Here is a 21,615-nt window from a genome sequence, read left to right as displayed (position 1 = left end):
CAGTCCCAGTTCTGGGCTCTCTGCCCCTTATCTCTCTCTTGTTGTTTTTAACATTTGTCCCTATTGTGAGCTCACTGACCCACTGAGTTAAGTCCTTGTAGGGTAGTTACTGTAAAGGATGGCACAGACTTGATGAGCAACGACTCACCCAAAATCATGGCAATCAAGCAGCACCTGATATCCGGTGCGCTCCATACCTCAATTGGCAGAACAATGTCCAACAATATGCCGGTGACAAGAGATTCCTAGAACAGTCGGCTCCCCACAACACTGAAAAGAAAGCAGTCCAACTGAAGGGCACCGCGCAGGGACACAGGAAGACAATGGTGCCTGTGATATCTTTTTTCTGTGTAGCGATGGCACTCGCCTTAACTTTATTGCAACACCATACGTGGTTGGCAAGGATCACATCACACTCGCGATAGGCCGTGTCAAATACTTGCAGCCTCCAAACCAAAGTTGGCGCCATGTACAGGTGATGCCGCACCGGATGGTTCACAGCAGAGGGATGTACAACAAGTCCTGCTCCAAGTAGTCTTGCAGGAACAGCGTCATAACTGGATCAGGCTCCTTCCTTACCAGGCAGGTTCATGACAATGTAGGATTCCACGGTTTGCACAGACAACACACACCATAGAACCTGTCCACGCAGCATTGAAGAGATCCATGCGCCCACGTGGAAAACAAAGTAAGGGCACGCGGTTTGAAGATTTAAATGTCACATGTCTAACAGACCCATCTGCGAAGTTTGTGAGAAGTTTTAAAATCGTACCGTTCAGGGACTTCTCCGCCGAAGCTCGCAACAAGTCCATGCCAATAACATATGCCCAAAGGGTAACAACACCCAGTTTAACTTGGTGAATACTTGTACCAATGGACTGCTGCTGAGGATCATTCCAGCGTCAAAGTTGAAAAGTGTCCATCACCATCACAAGACACCAGGGCATGATCTTTGTCCACATTTGAGACTCCATCAGTAGTCATGTAGTTAGCACTTCACACCGGGGCTCGATCTTTGCCCCCGATCACCATATTTCAAGGTGTGAATCCTCACAGTGCCCAACACCATCAAGTGATCAGCGCTTCACACCAGAGCCCGATCTTTGCCCCCGAACAAATATTCACATAACACCGTGGCTCGTACTTTGCCCTTGATTAACCCAGCTGGATCTAGCACGCTTGGGTTCTAGGATGACCAATGACAGGGTCGCTGGTGGGGTTCAGGGGTGCCAGATAGCATTAAATTCATACTTTTAATTTCCGTAAAATGTCCTTTATCTTAAGATTTCCTTGGAATTCAAGTTTCTGTCAATTTTTCTTAAAGGTAATTTTCCAGTTTCCATAGGTGGCACACGTGGATTCTTCTTCAGGATCATCGTCGAATTTTGTAATCAAATGAATGTCCGCACTTCTAATGTAGATTAGTTAAGTTATTTTATTAAGATGTTACAAGAAGGAACCAAACCAGGAGCAGCCTCCCTTCTGCTCAGCCCATATCCAACTGACACTCACAGACATCCAACATTCTATCCACACCAACATTCCATACCACACTCATACTGGCTGAGCAGCAGGTACAGCACTCTCCGTGTGCTCCTAATCCCCTTGTTGCACCACTTCCATTCACGCACTAGTGAGCTCCTTTCTGAAAATATTCTGTAGTGTCATTTTTAGGTCGAGCATTCTAGACCGCTTATATATATACTTTAGTATATAATTATATGTGTATGTACTTTGTGGGCTCTGCTTCTGGTTAGTGACTTTTTTTTCTGTTCAACTGCCTCTATTTAACTTTCTTGATAGAAAACGACCAGTAGAGGCTAATAAAATACCAGAATTGCTTTCTGCTGAGGGACTTTCTTTTTCTATTTTTCTGGCAACTGCTTCTATTTAACTTTCTTGATAGAAAACGACCAGCTGAGGTCAGTAGAATACCAGAATCACTTTAGCATTCTCTAGATTCCAGTACATGGAAATTGTCTTCCATGAGCATCCGTACACAATAAAAAAAAAATTAAATCTTGTATTTTAAGTGATATGACCAGCCAAGGCCCTGATATTATATTAAAAACAGAGCTTTGTACTATACCATTTCCCGCTGAAAGGCAATATTTCTCTCCATGTGTTCCCATACCTGGCATGTCACACAGTTTGGTACTTACTTTCCCTCCATTTTAAAGAACAGTTGATGTTTCAGCACCCAGGCTAATGTGCTGCATAGCTAAATACATATAAGGCTCCAAAAGGCGAGACCAATTGCATTGCAAATGCTTGTTGTTTTGTGTATTTTGTCGAGTTAAAAAAAAATCAAGAAGAAGGCTAAAGCTGTCAATAGCAAGACATAAAATAGCCAATAATAAAATCCTGCAAAAACCACCTATGGAAACAGGTGTCTCAGCACCTTGCACATGACAGAAGGATCATCACTGTAGCAACAATGGAAGGGAGACTCATGCTAATGGAGAAACACAATCTAATTATGCAAGCCATTTATATGCAAGTTAGGAATGGACACCAGTCAGAACCCTAAAAATCCCTTCTTATCCAGCCGCCATTTGCATGTTCATTGGCATAGACTCTCTTACTACGGTCTACAGTCTTTTCTTATTTTATTTATTTATGTAGCTTTAGTCAGTGCAATCTTGGCATAAGGGAATTGGGGTGCTGTTAAGTTGGCCCTTTTGATTGGGACAGGCACTCAGAGATCAGTGCTAATGAGGGGAAGGAGAGAATACTTAGGTTTAATGCTGGTGCTGACTGAGTCCCCTGGACACACTCACACGCTTTTTAGTCACACCGCACGCGGAGTGCAGAATTGAACCAAAACCCACACGTATATGGGTGACACTTTCAAGACTACCCGTGATGCACAGCGTGGTGGTACAGTACAGGCGCTTTGCAAGAAAACAATAAGAATACAGATAGTAATCATTATAAAAATAACAGAAAAGCAAAAAATAAAAGTGATTGATCCAGTAATTGGCATCGGGGGAGAATGGCCAAACATGTTCCTATATGGATAGACTGGGTAAGCCAAAAAGGGGATGGGGAGAAGTGACCTTAGCTTTATTCAAAGTGTCTCTCAAATAGGAGGATTTTGAGATCCCTTTTGAATGTGAACAGCCAAGGGGTTGTGCAAAGAATTGGTGGGAGGGCTTTACAAATACTTGTTGTAGGTCCAGAGAAATCCTAATCCCAGGCAGCCAATTGAAGCTCGCAATATAGCAGTGACCGTCCAGGAGCGAGTTTACTGCTGCTTCCCACCACCACATAACTTTTTTGTTGTCTGTAGTTTTCCAATACTTTCCCCTTATGACTCCATGCAGACAGAAAAGTACAACAGTATTGCCTTGGGAAAGTGGGGGCAAACCTCATACCCATAGAGTTGGGCCATCACCTAGAACAGAGGCAAGATTGTCTCTATGGCTCAACGTCATGAGACTATCCACCTCAGTTTCTGTTCCACACCTCATCACATATTTTTTTTTTTTGAGTGGTCTATGCCTTTGTTTCACTCATTTTTTATTGTTGAATGTGGCTCCTTGCTGCACCTAATTCTTTGCTTTATTTTTTCATGGGGCTGGTCCCCAAAACTCGGTCTTTGTTATCTTATTTAACATTATTGTCCCGGTGTGTAATTCTACAGTGTTGTATAGTCTAGGCATTGCTCGTTGGGATGAATTTGGCAATAGAATATATTCATACCCTTTACTGTGCATGCCTTATGTAATCAGAAAGGTTTAATCTTCTCTGTAGCCAGTATTACATATTACTGCCAATACCTTCTTACTTACCTTCATTTAGGATCGTGTCTTGTGCTTTCATGCTCCTTCAATCTAATCCTAAATGAATGTACCACTGCAACAGCAATTTGCTGTACTTCAACTGGATGTTTTGAGTTTACGATTGTATGTGGGTCTGGGTCTTGCAATGAACTCTAAGTTCAATGAGATAAGCTTATCCATATGCAATGCGTATCCCCACATAATAAATCCATTCATTCATTCATGAGGCTGTGTGGGTAGTGACAATAAACAATCCAGGGTTTGGTTTTGAATGCATGCATTGCTTGCAGCAAATCATTCACTTTTTCAATGCCATTGTAGTCCTCAGTTATTATTATATTTTTAACAGCAGGGGATTCAGGGGTTGTGTCATCATTCCCAGGTTTTGAAGCATCTACTTTGAGCTGTTGTCTACAAATGGAAGACACTTTCAAAAGGGCCTCAGAAAAGAAATAGAAGAAAAGAATGACTAAAAAAGCCTTAAGAAGGAAACCAGGCCAAGGTGCAGGGTTTCTTCTGCATGGTTCAATGAGATATTTTGTGCTACTTGCTAACATGTTTCTGTGACCTCTCCTAGCATTAAAAGTAATTACTGAACATGTAATCAGACATCAGTTACTTTTTCAATGGAATTCATTTCCGAGTTGTCTAAAGAAGTAGTGGACGGGTACTGCACGTATGTCCTTATGATGCAGTGCAATGTAATGGGTTGTGGTACCAAGGATGGAGATCAGTGTATATGGATATCCTTTAAGCAGTGTGTGGTGGATTAGTGTTGTGTAGCATTCTAGTTTTCATATGGTTCAGTTTTGTTGGTTAGAGCCCTAACGGTACAGTTTGGTCGAGTATTGTGCTTATTCTGCACTGTAAGTTGTCAGCATTACAGTTTATCATGTTAACTGTTTGTGTCTCAGAGAAGCAGTGCTTGTGAAGTGCAAGTTTTCCCAGGCTGCATTGCACTGAAGTGATTTTTTGGTTTATGAATCAGTGCATTGTGTTGTGTCTGCATCCCATGTGGTGGTTTAATATTGTTGAATGCTATTCTGTGTGGTGGTCTGGTACCTATTTGGTGCAATAACGTACTAAAGTGATTAAATGGTTCCTTGACTAGGAATAGTATATTGGGCTATTATCTTTAGTGTACAGTGTGGTAGGTTAGTGTCTCTTAGATGTGGTGTAGTAGGGTCTGTAGATTTCCCTTGGTAGCACTGCAGGTACTAAATGCACTTAGCAACCTGTGCAGTTTGGTGACTTATTGGCTTTAAAGTGCAGTACGGTGAGATGAGTTACTGACCTTGGGCCTCATGTAGGTGGCATACACTTTACCGATTCTAAAATACCGAATCATACCGAATCGGTATTTAAGAATCGGTAAAGTGTATGTAGGTAAAAATTCGGTAAATGTTACCGAATCGGAGTGAGTCTGTAATTACCGAATTGGTATTTACCGATCGGTAATGAGGCATACCTTCCCATTGAGGGGAAGGTATGCCTCATTACCGAATCGGTAAATACCGATTCGGTAATGGGGGAGAACATGCAAGGGTGGCAGGGTGTCACATTGACACCCTGTTTCACCCCTGATTCGGCCATGTGTGCACATGTGGCACACATACATGCCCTAAGGGCATGTATGTTTGCCACATGTGCACACTTCTAAGCGCTTTTAAATGCTTTTACTCATCCATACTTTATTTACCACCAACTATTAGTTGGTGGTAAATACCGACTCCTAACAACACCCACACAGTCCCCCTACATCTGATTTCTGTATTCGGAATTTACCGAATCGGTAAAATTACCGATTCGGTAATTTTACCGATTCGGTAATTTTACCGATTCGGTAAATTCCGAATACAGAAATTCACCCCCTACATACCAAAAGGCAAAATACCGGTCGGTAACGGTATAATTACCGAAAATCGTCCGTTACCGACTGGTATTTGGCTACCTACATGAGGCCCCTTATGTCTTAACCATTCGATAAGAGACCAGATAATTTTAGCATACACGTGGATAAATACCACATTCTACTGTGAGAGAGGGTTTTATTATTAGTAGGTATAAAATTGAAATTTAATATTGTAGACATTTGTCTTTCCCCTATGTTGGCTTTGGAATGCAATGCCGACATAGTAAAATCTACAGTGGAGCTCACTAAAATGAATTGAAACAAATCTGCAGCATACAGAAAGAGTACTGAACTGTTTTTATCATCAAGGACAACTATCAGTGACCATTTGATGATAAGGATGAGATAACGTTAGTATACGATTTCATGAGTTGCAAATCTTAAGATGGGATAGTGGTTTATTAATAACAATTATGCAATTTTAATTTAATATTGTGTAATTTTGCCATTAATGTTATAAATATTTTTTTGATCAACACATAAATCTACTTGACTAACTAGCAGAGTTCATTCTCTTAGTGTGTAGTGTTGTGTTGTGAATATGTGTTCCTATTATAAAGTTTAGTGGGATCTTGAGCAGCACCGTGGTGTGCCATTCCTAATTTGCATTGCAGTGTGATTGAGTGGTGTTCAAAGGACACAGTGCGTTATTGTGTTTATGTTTTGAGAATGCAATGCAGTGCGATAGTGTGCAGTATAGTTATAGTTCCAGGAGCGCACTACTATTCAGTGCGTTTCTGTCCTTGGTATGCGATGCAGGGTGATGGGCTAGTGTTTCTCGGATATCACACAGTGTAATGTGTTATCATTTAGGCGGTGCTGTGTGGTGGGATGTAGACAAGCGTAATCAGTTAGTCTTTCTACCATGCAGTGTAATGTTCTGAACTAGATTCCCCTGGAAGCAGACATTGGAAAATAGACACCAGATTCTTGCACACTGCACCATTTCAAAATCTGGTTGTTGTATAAGGTGCACTACCAACAAAAATGCAGTGATGACATATAATAATGGTTCAACTTTCAATCTAAATAAAATTAAATTAGCAAAAGAAGGCTAAAGTTTTAATTTGGAAATTGTTCTAGGGCAATGCTTACTTGCAGATTACTTTGTGGTCGGATGTGTTACATAAGTGTTTTTCAATTCTAGCATCTTGTTTATTTCTGGTATTTTTCTTTCAACCAATAGTTGTTTTGAAAAATTAAGCTATGTTTTGTTAAACCAAGATAGTTAACCATACCATTTTCAATATAAGCTATGTTTAAATTTAAAGTATTGTCTATGTCATGGGTCTTCAACTTTTTCTGCAATGAGAGCTACTTATGGCAAAGGAAAATCATCCTGAGCTACTATAATGAGTGTAAATGAAAGCTCAGAGCACTCAAAGTTCAAAGTCCAAAGGTCTTAAACTTTTAATCCTCTTTAATCCATTTCATCCATACAAGCCAAGGGGACATTTACATGTACATGCAATTGGAACAGCAGTCGTACAAGTAAGACTTTCAGCCACCATGTGTTTCATAGAATAGCAAATTATTCCTCAATTTCTTCCATACTGATGTAGAGAGTAGACAATATGAATGTAATTTAGAAATATCCATGTTATCGAGACGGTATTTCCAACATTCTAATGTACAATCTGTACGTAGCAAAGTGATAAGTTAGGAGAGTGCTTGGGAGTACGGTCCAGAGAACATGGATATTTCTGAATTAGATTTGATTTGTATCATCTATTCTATCAGCCCTGAAGAAGTTCAGGCTTATGTTGCTATTCAACGGAACACATGTTGGCTGAAAGTCCTATTTGTATGACTGCTGTTCCAATTGGATGTACATGTAAATTCCCCTTGACTTGAAGAAGTGGATTTAAGTGGACTGAACGTTTGCAACCCTTGTATTGGACATTGGAATCTGTTTGGACTTTCAGTGTTCAGAACGTTTGTTTATGGTTACTAACCCCTTGGCTTTTGAAGAGTTATATATGGCGTTGTTTGGTAGCCAACACTTTTTCTAGAGCACCAGTAACATTTGATACAATCTGTTACATTTGTAGAGTGCCCCGTTCTATGGCCTGGCTACTAATTTTGTGATGTTCTACTATGATTAGTCTTTTAGTAATGACCGCTTCATGCAAGATTACCTTCGTGGCCACTCCATGCAAGATTACCAGGACTAATCAATTCAGTGCATCAGACAGTGTTGCCAGCAATAATGTATAAGAGGCTTAATCAATTTTGAATGCTCTCTTCATGGGTAATATGTAACAGGCATGCAATGCCACTGGCACCAAGGTAAAGATATTAGTAATAAATCTTCCCAGTGCCACATGATCTATCACTCAAATATCAGCTTTAAGTAGATTTTGAAAATTCTGTCAATTTTTCTTTCCATACATCAGCTTAGGTGTTTCATCTCGAAGACACACTTTCAATTTTAGATCTACATATATTAATTCAACCAAGCGATATCTTCTAATTTAGTAAGCTGGGCTGCATGCAGTAGAACCACTTACTAGAAAGCTACCAATAGCACATGAGTTACTCATTGGAGAAACCTAGTCTAAGTGCTGTTGTGTTGCAGGGATTCTGCTCATGCACAGAACTATGCGCAGGAAACCAGGACCTCAGTGAATTGCGGTGTACCAAAAACTCACCTCAGTACCCAGAACCCCTATCCGACCAGCATCAGTGTCTCATTCGGTCTTCATTCCATATAGAAGCTACCAGTGATTAGACAACCCAGAACATGCAACTTTAGTGTACTCTAAGGAATGGTGGGAATCGGAAATACCTGTATGTTATTATTCTCATATCAGTTCACAACAAGAGTATTCAGAGACACAGTAAAGTTTAAAATGTTTATTTTATAAACTACGTGTCCTAAGATGCAGTACTTTGGCTAACATAAGCAGACAAATGATTAAAATTAAAACCATCAGCATTGTTATAATACCATAGAAAATGAAGGGAGAAATCATAGTACAAATGATAGTGGAATACAACCACCCTCCCTTCGCTAGTAAACTAGTATTATTAGACTAATAGAAGGTCTCTAGGTTTGAATGGGGAACCCCATACCGTAAAGATCAGCTTAGGTGAATTACCTCACAGGATCAGCTTTGCTCTACGCCTGGAAAAATTTGTCTCCAGAATGTGTGTCTAATGCATGCAAACTGCAATATTAAAGGCTCTCGACATTCAGATATTTGCAGCTCTGTGCGTGTTATGGCTAGAGCGTGGGCCGATCAACCTGAACTCAAAAGCATACATTGTTTGTTGGCCCAGACTGTTTCTGCACACAATGTTCAGACCAAGGTCGCAGTGCACGTCTAGGGATGTGAACAACAGACAGTTCTCATGTGAAGAAAAGGCAAGCAAGCAGTTTTCAAATAATAACATCTATCTGCAGTGTCCTGTGTAAAAGCAGCAAAAGTGGCAAGATGGCGTTTCTAACATCTAAGACACTTATGCTAACATAGCAATGTATGCATCTAAAACGTTGCCTCCACTACAGTTGCTCTCGAGCCAAGCAAAAACGGCTTTCATTCTAGTAATGAGTTTGTTTATTAATGGCAGATATGAACCTACATAGACCTTTATATTGATTTTGAATTTTTTTCTATTCACATTCTGTATCAAACTTTTGGTTTGCATTTTGCATACACATGCACTTCAAACATTCATATTTTCCTCATTTTCTTTTTAATATATTTCCAAATCATGTTTGATCAATATTAACCCTGATATAAAACACAGGACTAATTATGTCTTTCTGAAGACATGATAATAATACATCGCTACACTGAAATTCATACACACATAACAATAAAAATGAATTATTATGAAAGGAGAGATGATGAATAAATTGCAGTTTATTGGAGAGGAGATATTTAAGACATTTTATTTTTTAATTGCTTTGTCCTTTTTCTCTGCCCATGAGGTATTCCTTAGTGTTCATTTCCGGCCTTAGTAAGATTATGTAGCATTTTGGGAAAAATATACAGAAAACCAGGGCAGAACTTGAAGACAGGATAGCGAAAATCTCCATGGCCACCATATACTTGCCCTTAGTGCTGAGATAGGCTGGAATAAATGAGAGCCAGACACTTAAGAAGGCGAGCATGCTGAAGGTGATGAATTGTGCCTCATTGAAGCTGTCTGGGAGCTTCCTGGCGAAGAAGGCCACAATAAAACTAACAGTAGCCAGAAATCCAAGATAGCCCAGCATGAACCAGAAAGCAATAGGCGATCCCTCATTGCATTCAATGATTATTGTTCCAGGATGTGTTAGTATATTATTTTGTGAGAAAGGAGGATAGAGGCTCAGCCAAGATACACAGATGAAAATCTGAATGAGTGTGCCGCAAATGGTGACCAGGTATGATAATTGTGGTCCAACCCATCTCCTTAAGTTACTGTTGGGTTTAGTAGCATTGAAGGCAATGACCACCATGATTGTCTTAGCCAAGATGCAGGAAACACAAAGAGCAAAAATTATGCCAAAGGCAACCTGTCGCAGAAGGCATTTCTCTGGAGTGGGAAATCCAATGAAAGCCAAAGAGCAGAGAAAACACAAAGAGAGGGATAAGAGTAAAAGTAAGCTGAGTGAACGGTTGTTGGCCTTCACAATTGGAGTGTTTCTTTTATGGACAAAGAGACACAACATTGCAGAAGGAAGCAGTGAACACAAAATGCAGATGACTGCCAAGATGACTGCAAGAGTGTCTTGAAAGGAGAGATACTCTGTGCTCTTTGGAATGCATAAATCCTGTTGGGCATTTGGCCACCGATCCCATGGGCACTTTAAGCAATCAGCAGAGTCTGTAAGAAAGAATATGAAAGGCATTTGGAAAGATGTGTGTTCACATATTCAAATAATTCATGATATGTTGGTCTGTTAGCTTTTGTAGAACCTGGAGCTAGATGCACTAATCTATTGTATGGTTGCAAGCACTCTGCTTACAACGGACTCTGAATAGGAATTTCACAAAACTGACTTAAAGCACATTGTTAGAGTCTTAAAATTCATTTCTGGTTGTAAAAATACTAATTGCAAGTTGCAACCAGTATTTAGAATATCACTCCCCTATATTTAGTGCCTCATATATTATTGTGACGTAAGTGATGTACTCATTTATTGAAAGTACATATCCAGGCTGTTTATGTGCATTAAATTGACAGACACTTGTGACTTATTTTACCTGGGTACTTTTGATTATTTCTATGTCTATGAGATATCCCTCTGATCTACCTTCTGAAACTCATTTCAATTGTGTATTTTGAAACTCTTAAACATGTGTATTGCTTTAATTTCTAAAGGTCTTAAGCTGATTTTTCTCTACCTACCTTTGATAGTCTATGCAAACAAAAGTAAAGATATGCATGGAGGGTGCATTGAAAAATGTCAGCAAATAACTGCAAATATAGAACTGTGACAGGGTTCAGATCATTTTGATTTTAGTCTCCTTAATGCTAGATTTTTTCCTGGGAATACACACTGTTCTAATATAAGAAAACTGCTATTGATCTCATTTATTTGTGATGGAATGGAACAGCCACTGAAAGTCAACAGATGTTACATTCTGCATAGCTGTGGTTCCCCTGCCTCAGCTAGACTTGGAAATGCCACTGCGTTTCCAACAGTAGAACCACAGCTAGCTCTGCCATCAGAAACTCCCAGCCAGTGTCCCATCCTCCACAGGGATACCAGCTTTTCAGTGACTTTTCAGAGCTCCCTAAATCCATGTGTGCCTTGCAATGCAATTTATTTCTCTTCCAATCCACCATGTAAGGCAGGATGGATTTTAACAGGAAATATATAAAATTGTCTTAGACACCTCCCTTTATGTCTGAACATTTTCATTTTATTTTAAGCAGAAACCCCCAGTTTTGCTTGATTTCCCAAAAACAACAAAGACGACAAACAAGCCACCATGAGCTGCGCTGCCTTTTTACTGAGAGTTTTTTTTTTAATCGTCAAAGCATTTTTTGCAAAATATTCTCACCACAAGGTTGTGGTTCTCTAAGTATCGGTGATGGTTTGCTGTCAAGCTAGTAGAGGGTGGGAACGTCTGTGCCAGATATGATTGACACACCATCCAGCATGCTGTAAAAGCAGACCTTGTGTGAAAATGCTAAAAACATACGCATCTCATACGGAACGATGTCTTGGTTGATAGACATAAACAATACAAGCTGAACTTTTTAACTTTTTGGCTAGAGAGGATTATGCAGCCAAAAATATGTGCCTTCTATATTCAGGCATATTGCAGAGAAATGTTTTCCTTTTTCCTCTCTTTTCTTCTTTGTATGTGTGCCACATTCTGCAGCACACAAAAGGAGGAAAAAGCTTTAAAGCAACTATGCTGAGTACAACATAGACACCCTTGTGCTATGGTGCAGAGCTGCAGCACTTCAAAGTAACCATGGCACAGTTCTGCTCTCCTGTCCACTCAACAAAGCACAGCAACTTTACTCGCTGCACTGGATTGTGTTAGCACTTTGTAAATATGCCTCTAAATTTCATATCAGTGATCATAGACACTAGATGAGATTGTTTTGTCTTTCTTTTCTGTATATGGCTGCCAGACTCTTGCTTCTCAGTGCCTCTGAGTGTTCACTCCTTCCCTCCCCCATCTGTTCCTCTGCAGTTCTAGCACCACAATGCCTAAAGGGCAACAGTTTTCATTCTACAAATAAATATATCAGTATAATTGCAATATGAGAATAGTTATAATGAGGCAATTCACTTGTTAGAAATGAGAGGTGGTGATAAGGAGAATTACTCAAAAGGAAATGAAGGAGCAGTGCAGTGGGCAGCAAATACTGTAATGAGAAATATGAAAAGAGGTAACACTGAGGGGTTATGTGATGTTACCCCACATGCATTTACCCCGCATGCCTTTACCGCGCATTTTTTACTCCGCAAAATCTTTTACAACACAGGGCTTTACAACCCAATTCGTTACAACGCATTCCCCATTCCAACGCAATTACTATTCTAACTCCAGGGAGGCGTTAGTTTGGGGAATGTGTTGTAACAGTTTTGTGGTGGAAAGCCCTGCGTTGTAAAAGTTATTGCGGAGTAAAAAATGTGGGGTAAAGCCATGTGGAGTATAGAATGCAGGGTAAATGATGTTTCCCCACTGAGGAGAATGTGGCGTTTTGGTCATCATCAAAAGATGATGGCAGATCACTTAAGGTAACTTGGGGAAAATGTCAAAGCAAGATTATTTCTATGAATGAGCATATATGGCCGAAAACCAATTAGGTGTTCTGACTGACAGGTGTCTGTAGTTGCATGCAGCAAGAGCAGGTTGACCCCAATAAGTAACAGGAATATTAGCAATTCCAAAATGAGAGTGAGGGCTCAAGCAATACAGATGAATATGTATTGTATCCAGACAGAGAAGACACCAACATGGTTTAGAGGATGAGGTCATAAGAGAGCGGAAAAAGAATGATTAAAAAAGCTCCTTGGGATAGGATTTGTTTACTCCTAAGGAAATAGAGCCACCCTACAGCTCAAAATGGTGGCCTAGGATGGTCGCGTAACAATAGGGCCTGCGGTGCGAGGGAGGGCACTGTGCAAGGGTGACGAGCCCCTGGCCTGAGAGCTCCTGACTGGGTCAGGACCGTGGAAGACCCCATCCATGTTTTTTGCAGGGGCGCCCACTCAGGTTTCGTTACGCCTCTGGCCTAGGGAGCATGTGGCAGTTTATACAAGGTACTGAATAAGAAAGCTGGTGTATAAGGAAGAAAGAGGGGGTCATGAAAGTGGAATGCTGCAGGCCAGTAATGGATGAAAAGGTATGCATGAGGCCCAAATTTGAATATCAAGTTAATAATGTAACTATTCGAAATCATTAGGCTCCTTTGAAAGGGTTTAGAACATTCACTTAAGCAATGCCAGCACACATTTCTAGGTGTGGTAGGCCAGATGGCCCCTATTTGGAACTAGCTGACAGAGTCAACCTCCAGCGTGTAGGAGTAGGAATCATGTTGTAAAGGGGTTGGCCAGGGCCGGACTGGCCGTAGCAGGCACTGGGCATTTTCCTGGTGGCCCTGAAGGGTGGGGGCCAGTTTTGGACTGGTGAGGGCCAATTTTGTTACTGGGGGCCGGTTTTGCAGCAGTGCTGCAAAATCGCCCCCTCTAACAAAAGTGCAGCAGGAGTGTTTCCCACCAGCACCCCCCGGGTCGGTCTGATGTAATTGCCAGGGCTGGTTTGCCTTCCAAGTCCGGCCCTGAGGCTGGCTCCAAAGAGCTTTCTGCTTTTTAGAAAATTCAAATGATTGTTTGATATCAGAGATGCACACATTAATTTTAATAAAAATTTAAAGTCCTGTTGTTCAAAGAAGGAATGGCCTACACTTTGGGGGACAGCGTCTACCTTCAAGGCCTTGGGGCACTAAGACGTAGAGGACAACTGCCAGGACGAACCCAAGAGGATCATAGGGTTTTCCAGGAAAGGCGGGATGCAGAATAAAAATGGGAAGAGATTACTCATGACTCATAGTTGCTAAAAACAGTAATTGGTTATTGAACAAAATTTTTGAAGATTCTGCTTCATATCAGAGAATTGAGGGAGATGGATCTTCAAGAAGGATAGTACAGCTTGGTAAAAGTGGGAGTTTGACAAAAGTTACTAAAAGGGGTGATTGTAAAGGTAACAGAGGAAAATAAACTTTTTTGTGAGCGCTGTTTTATTGGCAAGGAAAAACGACAAGAGTTGGGCACCGGTAAAATTCTGAGGAACTTGAAATATTTCTAATTTTACAGGCATTTCAAGATGGAATAATTTCACCTGTTAAGAAGATATTGCAGAAGGGCAACTAGTTAGTGAAGCTGGACCTCACTGATGCATACTTTACAAATTCTACACCAGAAAATCAGAGAAGAATTAGCCTTATCTGCAGTTTGGATGAATGGTCAACTTTATCAGTTTATTTTTTTACACATTGGCCTATCGTCTGAACTTTGGTGTTTCACAAATGTGTGAAGACTGTCTGAGAGCGGCATAAGGCGTATCATGTATTTAGATAATATGTTAAGGAGTCTAGATATTGATCTGCCAAAAGATTATTTAGTGATGATGGGCTCTTTTGGAGGGATATAAATTTAATGTAAATTTGGAAACGTCTATTTTGATGTCATGTAGAACCTTGGAATTTTTTATTTAAAGTTGGACAAAGTGAAAGCATTGTTACAGTTAACAGACAAGAAATCAAGGATGAAAGAAATGGAAATGTGTCCCTTGTTGAACCGATTTGTTATTGAGTTTTAGAATATTGGCTCAGGTGATACAACCTGCATTACAGGGCTTTGCAATGAATGAAAGCAACAAGTTTGAGGAAGGAGTTTCGGAATGGTCATAAACTGACAATAAGTGAAGAGGCAAAGGAGGAATTAATTTGGTGGTTGGACAATATGGGGGATCAGAATGGCGCAGCAATGTTTGGAAATGTTCTTGATGCAGCTAATGTAGGCTTCACGGCAAGCTTGGAATGGCAGGAGGAAGGTGGAATATGGTTGGAAACATAGAAGAAGAGGCATATAAACTGTTTGAAACTGCAGGCACTTTTGAGGCTGTATTTAAAAGACTACATTATTGCCAGAGCAAATTTGTGACACGGCTTGCCGATAACATCGGTTGCATTTGCAACGCAGATTTTTACAAGCACTTCAATAGACCTTTTAAAAAAATAAATAGATGTAAAGGGTGACTTGTGGACTGATAAGTCAGTGCAAACAATGCTTTTCATTTTGTCAGGTCCATCACAAGTCTAATCTTTATTTTTCCCAACCCTTACATGCACTAGGGTTTCATTGAATCACGAAGCGCTGTTGGATACTATTCTTGTCACTCCAGTATCATTCCTTGAACATACTTGGGCAATAGTGTCTCGCCATCTTATTTCTTCTCTGTTTTTCACCCTGCTTTTTGAGCTTGTTTCCCATCTCATTATGAGGTTATCGTTTCTGTAAATGATAATCATGCCAATTGACTAATCAACATTCTGTTGTGTTTTTTAAATTTTTATTTTATTTTGCTACTTTTCTTTGTGATCTTTTTCTCTGTGATCTATTTGTTCTCTATGACTAGGTAACTTGTTCCCACAATGTTGTGCTTGATAGGAGCATAAGGGAAGTATATTTCTTTCTCCCTGATGAAGAGATATGTCACGAAACATATGTAGGCCTATGAAAAACTCCTGAATCAACAAAAATAGAAAATCTATTTATTACTTTGCCTAAAGTGTATTCAACTTTAACATTTAAGACCACAAAACACAGCCTATGTTTACAGTTTCTTTATACAGGACTAGAGGTTTTTTTCCTATAATCCATTTAGAGGACAAAGACATTGTTTGAGGTCTGTGTCAAACCCATTAGAGAGCCTGTGTTTCCCTTCCCTTTTTTGTGGCAAACATAGTCCTAGAATGTAAGTGCACACCAATGACCCTTAACACATTCTACAGCAGGTGCCATCAAAACATTAGTGGAACTCCCAGTCTTTGTCTACATCATTAGGAGAGCAGTGCTGAAATAAAGTATTTATGGCCATAACAGTATTGCTTCCACTCTCCTTATCCTTCAAACAGCCTATATTAAGTGCTTGAAAAATGTGCTCTAATGTCAGGGGTCAGCACACAAGTGCATTTATGGTAGAACATGTATATATATTAATATTTCTTATAGTGTTAGACCTAAACGATCTCTAACATATGACCTATGATCCTCATCTCTACTTTGTCCTCTGCTTTTTTAAATATTGCTGTACATGATGTATAATGCTATGCTTACAATCATGATTATCCTGTCTTTTTATGCTAGTGTATTTTTGTTTCATTTATTTACTTGATATGTATATTATATTTATTAGTGGTATATTATTGCGTCCTGATTATAAGCTATTAAAGGCAAAGGTGTTATATTTCATATAGGTACCCCAATATAGGCTCAGGTAGTCACCTAACCCTTCACCTAAACTCTTCCCTACCCTTACACTGCATAACGGTTCTTGGGACTGACCTTTTACCTAGTTACAGTACTGCTTACAGGAAGTGGGGTTTTTTCCTGAACACTAGCCTCATCCATTATGCATGAGGATTCTTGGAAACTCAGCAGGACTACCATCTCCTGCATAATAACTATGTATAAGGGTCATTCCTTCCGTCATCCTAAGTCCGACATGACACAGCGAGGTAGAACCCCTGAGGGTACCACTTTGGGTATATAAACACTGTATCTTGCTGAGGTAGTCAGAGGAGAAAAAGACTTCCATGCCGACACACTGACGCAAGACGCTGAGGTTCCTGCACGCAGACACTCCAGCTTGCAGTGGTCTGACATCCCTTGCAGGGTGTCCATCTCAAGACTAAGACGGGGTCCCACAGTCTCTTCACTTCAGGTAATGGGGTTGACTTCATCCTAGAGGGGTTCTTGGCTTATACACCCACATACATGCTACGTACACTTAGGTACATCTAGTTAGGGTTGCATCATAGTAGTACGCATTCTACTGTCATGTATTTTATATACCTGCCTGTATTCATTGTTTTAGCACAATGGTAGATATCTACCATCCTTTTATTCTGTTAGTGCTTATCATCATTTATAAATGTTACTGTCTCGTGGTTATTTCAGCAAACCTATTTTACACTAGAATGACGATGGTTCAATAAATGCTTATTGAAAAACGTCCCCACCGTTTATTCTGTGTATCTCTCAGAGACAAAGTGAGCGCGAGTGACTGAGCAAAAAGTATCGCACTGTTTCCACGATCCTGAGGGATCAGGGTCGTCATGTTTGATAGTGGCCAAGAACTATTCTCTCCTTGGTAAGAGGGGTTTCTAATGGCACTTTGAGCTAGCTGGTATACAGGCTAACATACCCAGTAGGGGTGTCTAGAATCAGTCTGACATCAATCCTATAGTGTATGTTGTCTAAACGGCAAATCCTGTATAGGTTTATGGGAAATACACAACAAAGTTACTAGTCTTCGTAATTGCACTTCTATCACACACACATCATGAGAGGAAGGACACCTTTTCTCACACATTATTTTCATCATGTGAGATTCTCTACATCTTTCCCTGATAAAGCCCAGCATGATGCACAGGCTGTGTAAGCTTGGGCTGCTTTCAGCCTTCTTGCTAGTGTAGAAGACCTAGCTCATACTTCTATTCATGAAAACATTTTAGCTTTAAAGGGCTAGGATATGTAGAAAGTGTAGGCAAACAACTATAAAGCTTATCTTACACATTATGTGAAAGTTATTTCTGTTTGCTAAGAACAAAATAATTTTAACATGTTGCTAAACACATTTTGTCCAATGCTGCTGTACAAAAAGTTCTATACTATGCAAACCTATGTCCAGTGGTTGTGTGTGTGATGGTTAGCCTGGGGTCTATTCTGAACTCATGACTATTCTGAACATTGTTTTTTGACAGGAAGATTGTCTGTCCCAAAATGGACTCTTCTTCTGATGTAGGCGGATTTTTGGAACACTTTACTGTTTTTTTTATACATAGGATTGGAAGGTATACCTTCTCATCTTGGAGGCCAAGATGAATCTATTGAGATGGAAAACAAAATTGTGGCATATGTCAGTAGAACTTTTTATTCAAAATGGCCACTGTTGTCGAACATTTTGTCATGGGGACTTCAGCATTTTTTAACCTGGCCTGAGAGCATGTTAGTAAATATGTAGGGGTAGGAATATTAGAAGATATTAAGGTACTCACAGGTACATCCAACAATGTTTATTAATAGGGCAGCAGTCCTGATTATAGGCATAGCCAGAAGCCCAAAGAAATGTTTTGTTCCCTGATAATTAAAGACTGCTCTGTGCACCCCAGTGCAATTATAGTTATTTAAATTTGAAATATTAACACTTCAGTAAAATGTATTTGCCATCGGTGGGACAAAATGGCGGCCAACTGAGAAGCCCGGTCCTTGAGCGCCTACTCTCTAAGGGCATAATTCATGAATTAGCATGAATTTTCGGCCAAAGCAGAACCCATTAAACAAACAAATGAGGAAACTTACCCAATGAGGCTCCCCAGCATCTAGAAGACCCCCGAGCCACAGGCAAAGGTCCTTCCTGCGAAGTTGGCCAGGAAGGTGGCTGCGATGCTGTGAGGCTCGGGAAAATCTGGCGAGCCTACGCGTTTGTGGCACTTCAAATGTGGAAGGAGGCAGCTACAGAGCTGCAGTGGAGTCGGAGGGTTGCCCCCGCCTCGCCTATCAAAGGCCTCCAAGCGGCCAGGAAAACGGTGGACCAGATTCCAGGAGTCACATTGTTGAAAAGGATACAGAGGGGCATGCATGACTCTGGTAAGTGGCAGGGGAGGGGAAACAGAAGCGATCTTGCACCTAAAGCTTCTACAGAACATACAAACCTGATAAATTCCACAACTGCTCCTGAAGGTAAAAGGGGTCAAAAACACACCGCTCCAGAAGAGTTAGATAGGAGAGTGATCCAAGGGCAAGTAATTAGCTGCTACCTGAGAAATACGAACTTTGAGGTGGAAAACACAGAAAAAGCAACAATATTGTTAGAAAGGAGGTCTCTAGTTGGCAGAGGTAGGTACCTTTTTTCAAATAGGGACCCTTGCTTCTAGGCAGGGTAAGGGGAATGCACACTAAAGACAACCCCTGCTTATCCCCTGGGTAGCGTGGCACGAGCAGACATCCTTATCCCAAAGGCAATGTGTAAAGTATTTGTACTCAAAACACACAGTAATACAATGATAAAACCACATATGGACACCACACCAGTTTAGGAAAATAAAATGTCTTCATCCAAACTAAACAAGACCAAAATGACAAAAATCCAACATACACAGTTAAAAATTCCTGAGGTTGTGTTAAAATTCACAAGGCTAAACAGCTGCACAGTCTTAAACAAAGAGATGCTCCAACTCCTGAGACCTTGGGGAGGCAATGCAACAGTTCTGCGGCATGCAGAGGACAAGTGGCGTCGAATCTGGTCTGTATGGGGAGTGATGGATCGATTGTTGGAGCGGCATGGCAATGCATGGATATTCTTCTCGTGCCGTGGAGATGCGTCAGATAAACAGCTACAAGAAGAGCGACGTTTCGATTTTTGCAGTTCTTTAAGTTTCTTCTTTCTTCCAGCTCCCAAACAACAACAACCTCCAGAAGTCCAAAACTGGCACAGGCACCTCCTGGAAGGTCAGAACTCACAGCAGCAGAGTTCAGAGGGGGGCGGGGGTGAAGTATTTGTGTCCCTGAGACTTCAGAACAGGAGGCCAGCACACACAGTCCCTTGGAGATATTCTTCAAGCAGGGGATACAGCACACAGCAAAGTCCTTCTCCTTTCCTTGGCAGAAACAGCAACTGCAGGCCAACCCCACATAGCATGCAGCAAAGGGGCAGTACTTCTCCTCAGTCTCTCCAGCTCTTCTCCTTGGCACAGGGACCTCTTGAATTTCAGGGATGATTTAAAAGTCTGGGGTCTGGGCCCCACTTTTTATACTGTAAATCTCTTTTTTCTGTCCGGTCCCAGGGCTCTTAGCCCAGTCCAAACCAGTTCTGAGGCGCACTCAAAAATCACCTTACAGTGCACAACACTCCCCATTGTAAGTGTAAGCCCTGGCCCCAGACACACCACAGGGGGGCAGACCATCATTGTGTAAGGCAGGCACCACCGTATTCAGGTACAGGCGCTTCTCATTCCACCACTCCAACATGCAGACCAGGCCTATTCAGCCTAGCCCTGACTCATCCAAACTCTCTGGAGCCACTTCACCTACAAGACCCTGTCACTCCAAAGCCAGACAGTCAATACACAACCCATCCTGCTAATCAAGAACACAGTCTATTAGCTTTCTCCTTCAACTGTTATGTTATGTACTTAGGTACATTCCAGGTTGGATACAGGTGTACCCTTGTCAGTCGCTAGTAATATGGTTCCCATGTACCCAGGGCATATATACCCCCAGAGGCCTCCCTTGGGCTGAAGAATGTATCATGCCACCCATGAGAGGCCATGCAAAATGGAACCTACAGGCCTGCCTTTGCAACCCATGTAAGTTGGTGCAAGCACCACTTACTTAAGATATAGGTTTACTATATCTAAGGGTCACTGCAGTTAATATCAGTCACCCTGAAGGAAGCTGGCTCTGTATATATTATACCAAAGTGAGGTATAGTGTGCACCGAGTCCAGTGGAGCCCCAAAGGTAGGCAGAGGTAAAGTTAGATAGAACCTTACTCTCCATTTGTGGTAGTGTGGTCAAGCAGTAAGGCAGTATCAGAGGACAGTGTTAAACATTTATTGTAAACACTCAATTAGCAAATGATTTCACACACTCAAAGACTGAACTTCAGACCAATTGGTTTTGTATGAAAAAAATATTTTAGTTATTTTATTTTCTAGAACCAAGCAAGCCTGGCACAGGTAAGTTGATAAATAATTTGCAGTAAATATACAGTTTAAAATGCAATTGTAAATGTACTTTGAAATGGGTACAGTTTGAATTACTGGTAATGCAATACTGTGAAATGCTGTACATATACTTTTGCATTGACTTTGCAATTAAAATTACAGGTAAGTTACTTTTACGTTACTTTTGAGATGACTTCTTAGATTACCTTTTCAACTCAGTGTGATATGCCTAGATATCACACTGGGACATTTCCTAGAGAAAAGGTAAGTAAAATCAGTTTTGCACAATTGTTATATTTCTGGTTTCCATACAAATCAATTCCACACTTAGAACATTTTTCAGAGAAAAGAGAAGGCAGAATAATAGGCATCCTGACAAAGGGAGGTGTGACCACCTCCCAGACAGGATTTAGTGTATTAGGGCTGGGTGGGTGTGCTTTCCAGTGACTGAAAGTCTGCATGAGGGGCACATTTGGTGTCCCTGTGCATTGTCCAGTTCAAACCA

General features: G+C 40.7%; 1 protein-coding gene across 1 annotated transcript in view; it reads right to left on the bottom strand.

Annotated features, from left to right (window-relative positions):
• Positions 1–9,412: 9,412 nt before the first annotated feature.
• The window catches only part of LOC146782698 (extracellular calcium-sensing receptor-like), a 186,567-nt gene continuing 174,364 nt past the window's right edge, over positions 9,413–21,615 (bottom strand). Inside the window, 1 exon segment of the mRNA XM_085637189.1 lies at positions 9,413–10,515. Within this exon segment, the coding sequence (XP_085493315.1) occupies positions 9,413–10,515 (1,103 nt within the window).

Source organism: Triturus cristatus, chromosome 12 (genome assembly GCF_964204655.1).
Source record: "Triturus cristatus chromosome 12, aTriCri1.1, whole genome shotgun sequence".
Lineage (NCBI taxonomy): Eukaryota > Metazoa > Chordata > Amphibia > Caudata > Salamandridae > Triturus > Triturus cristatus.
This window is presented reverse-complemented; position numbering and strand designations above follow the sequence as displayed.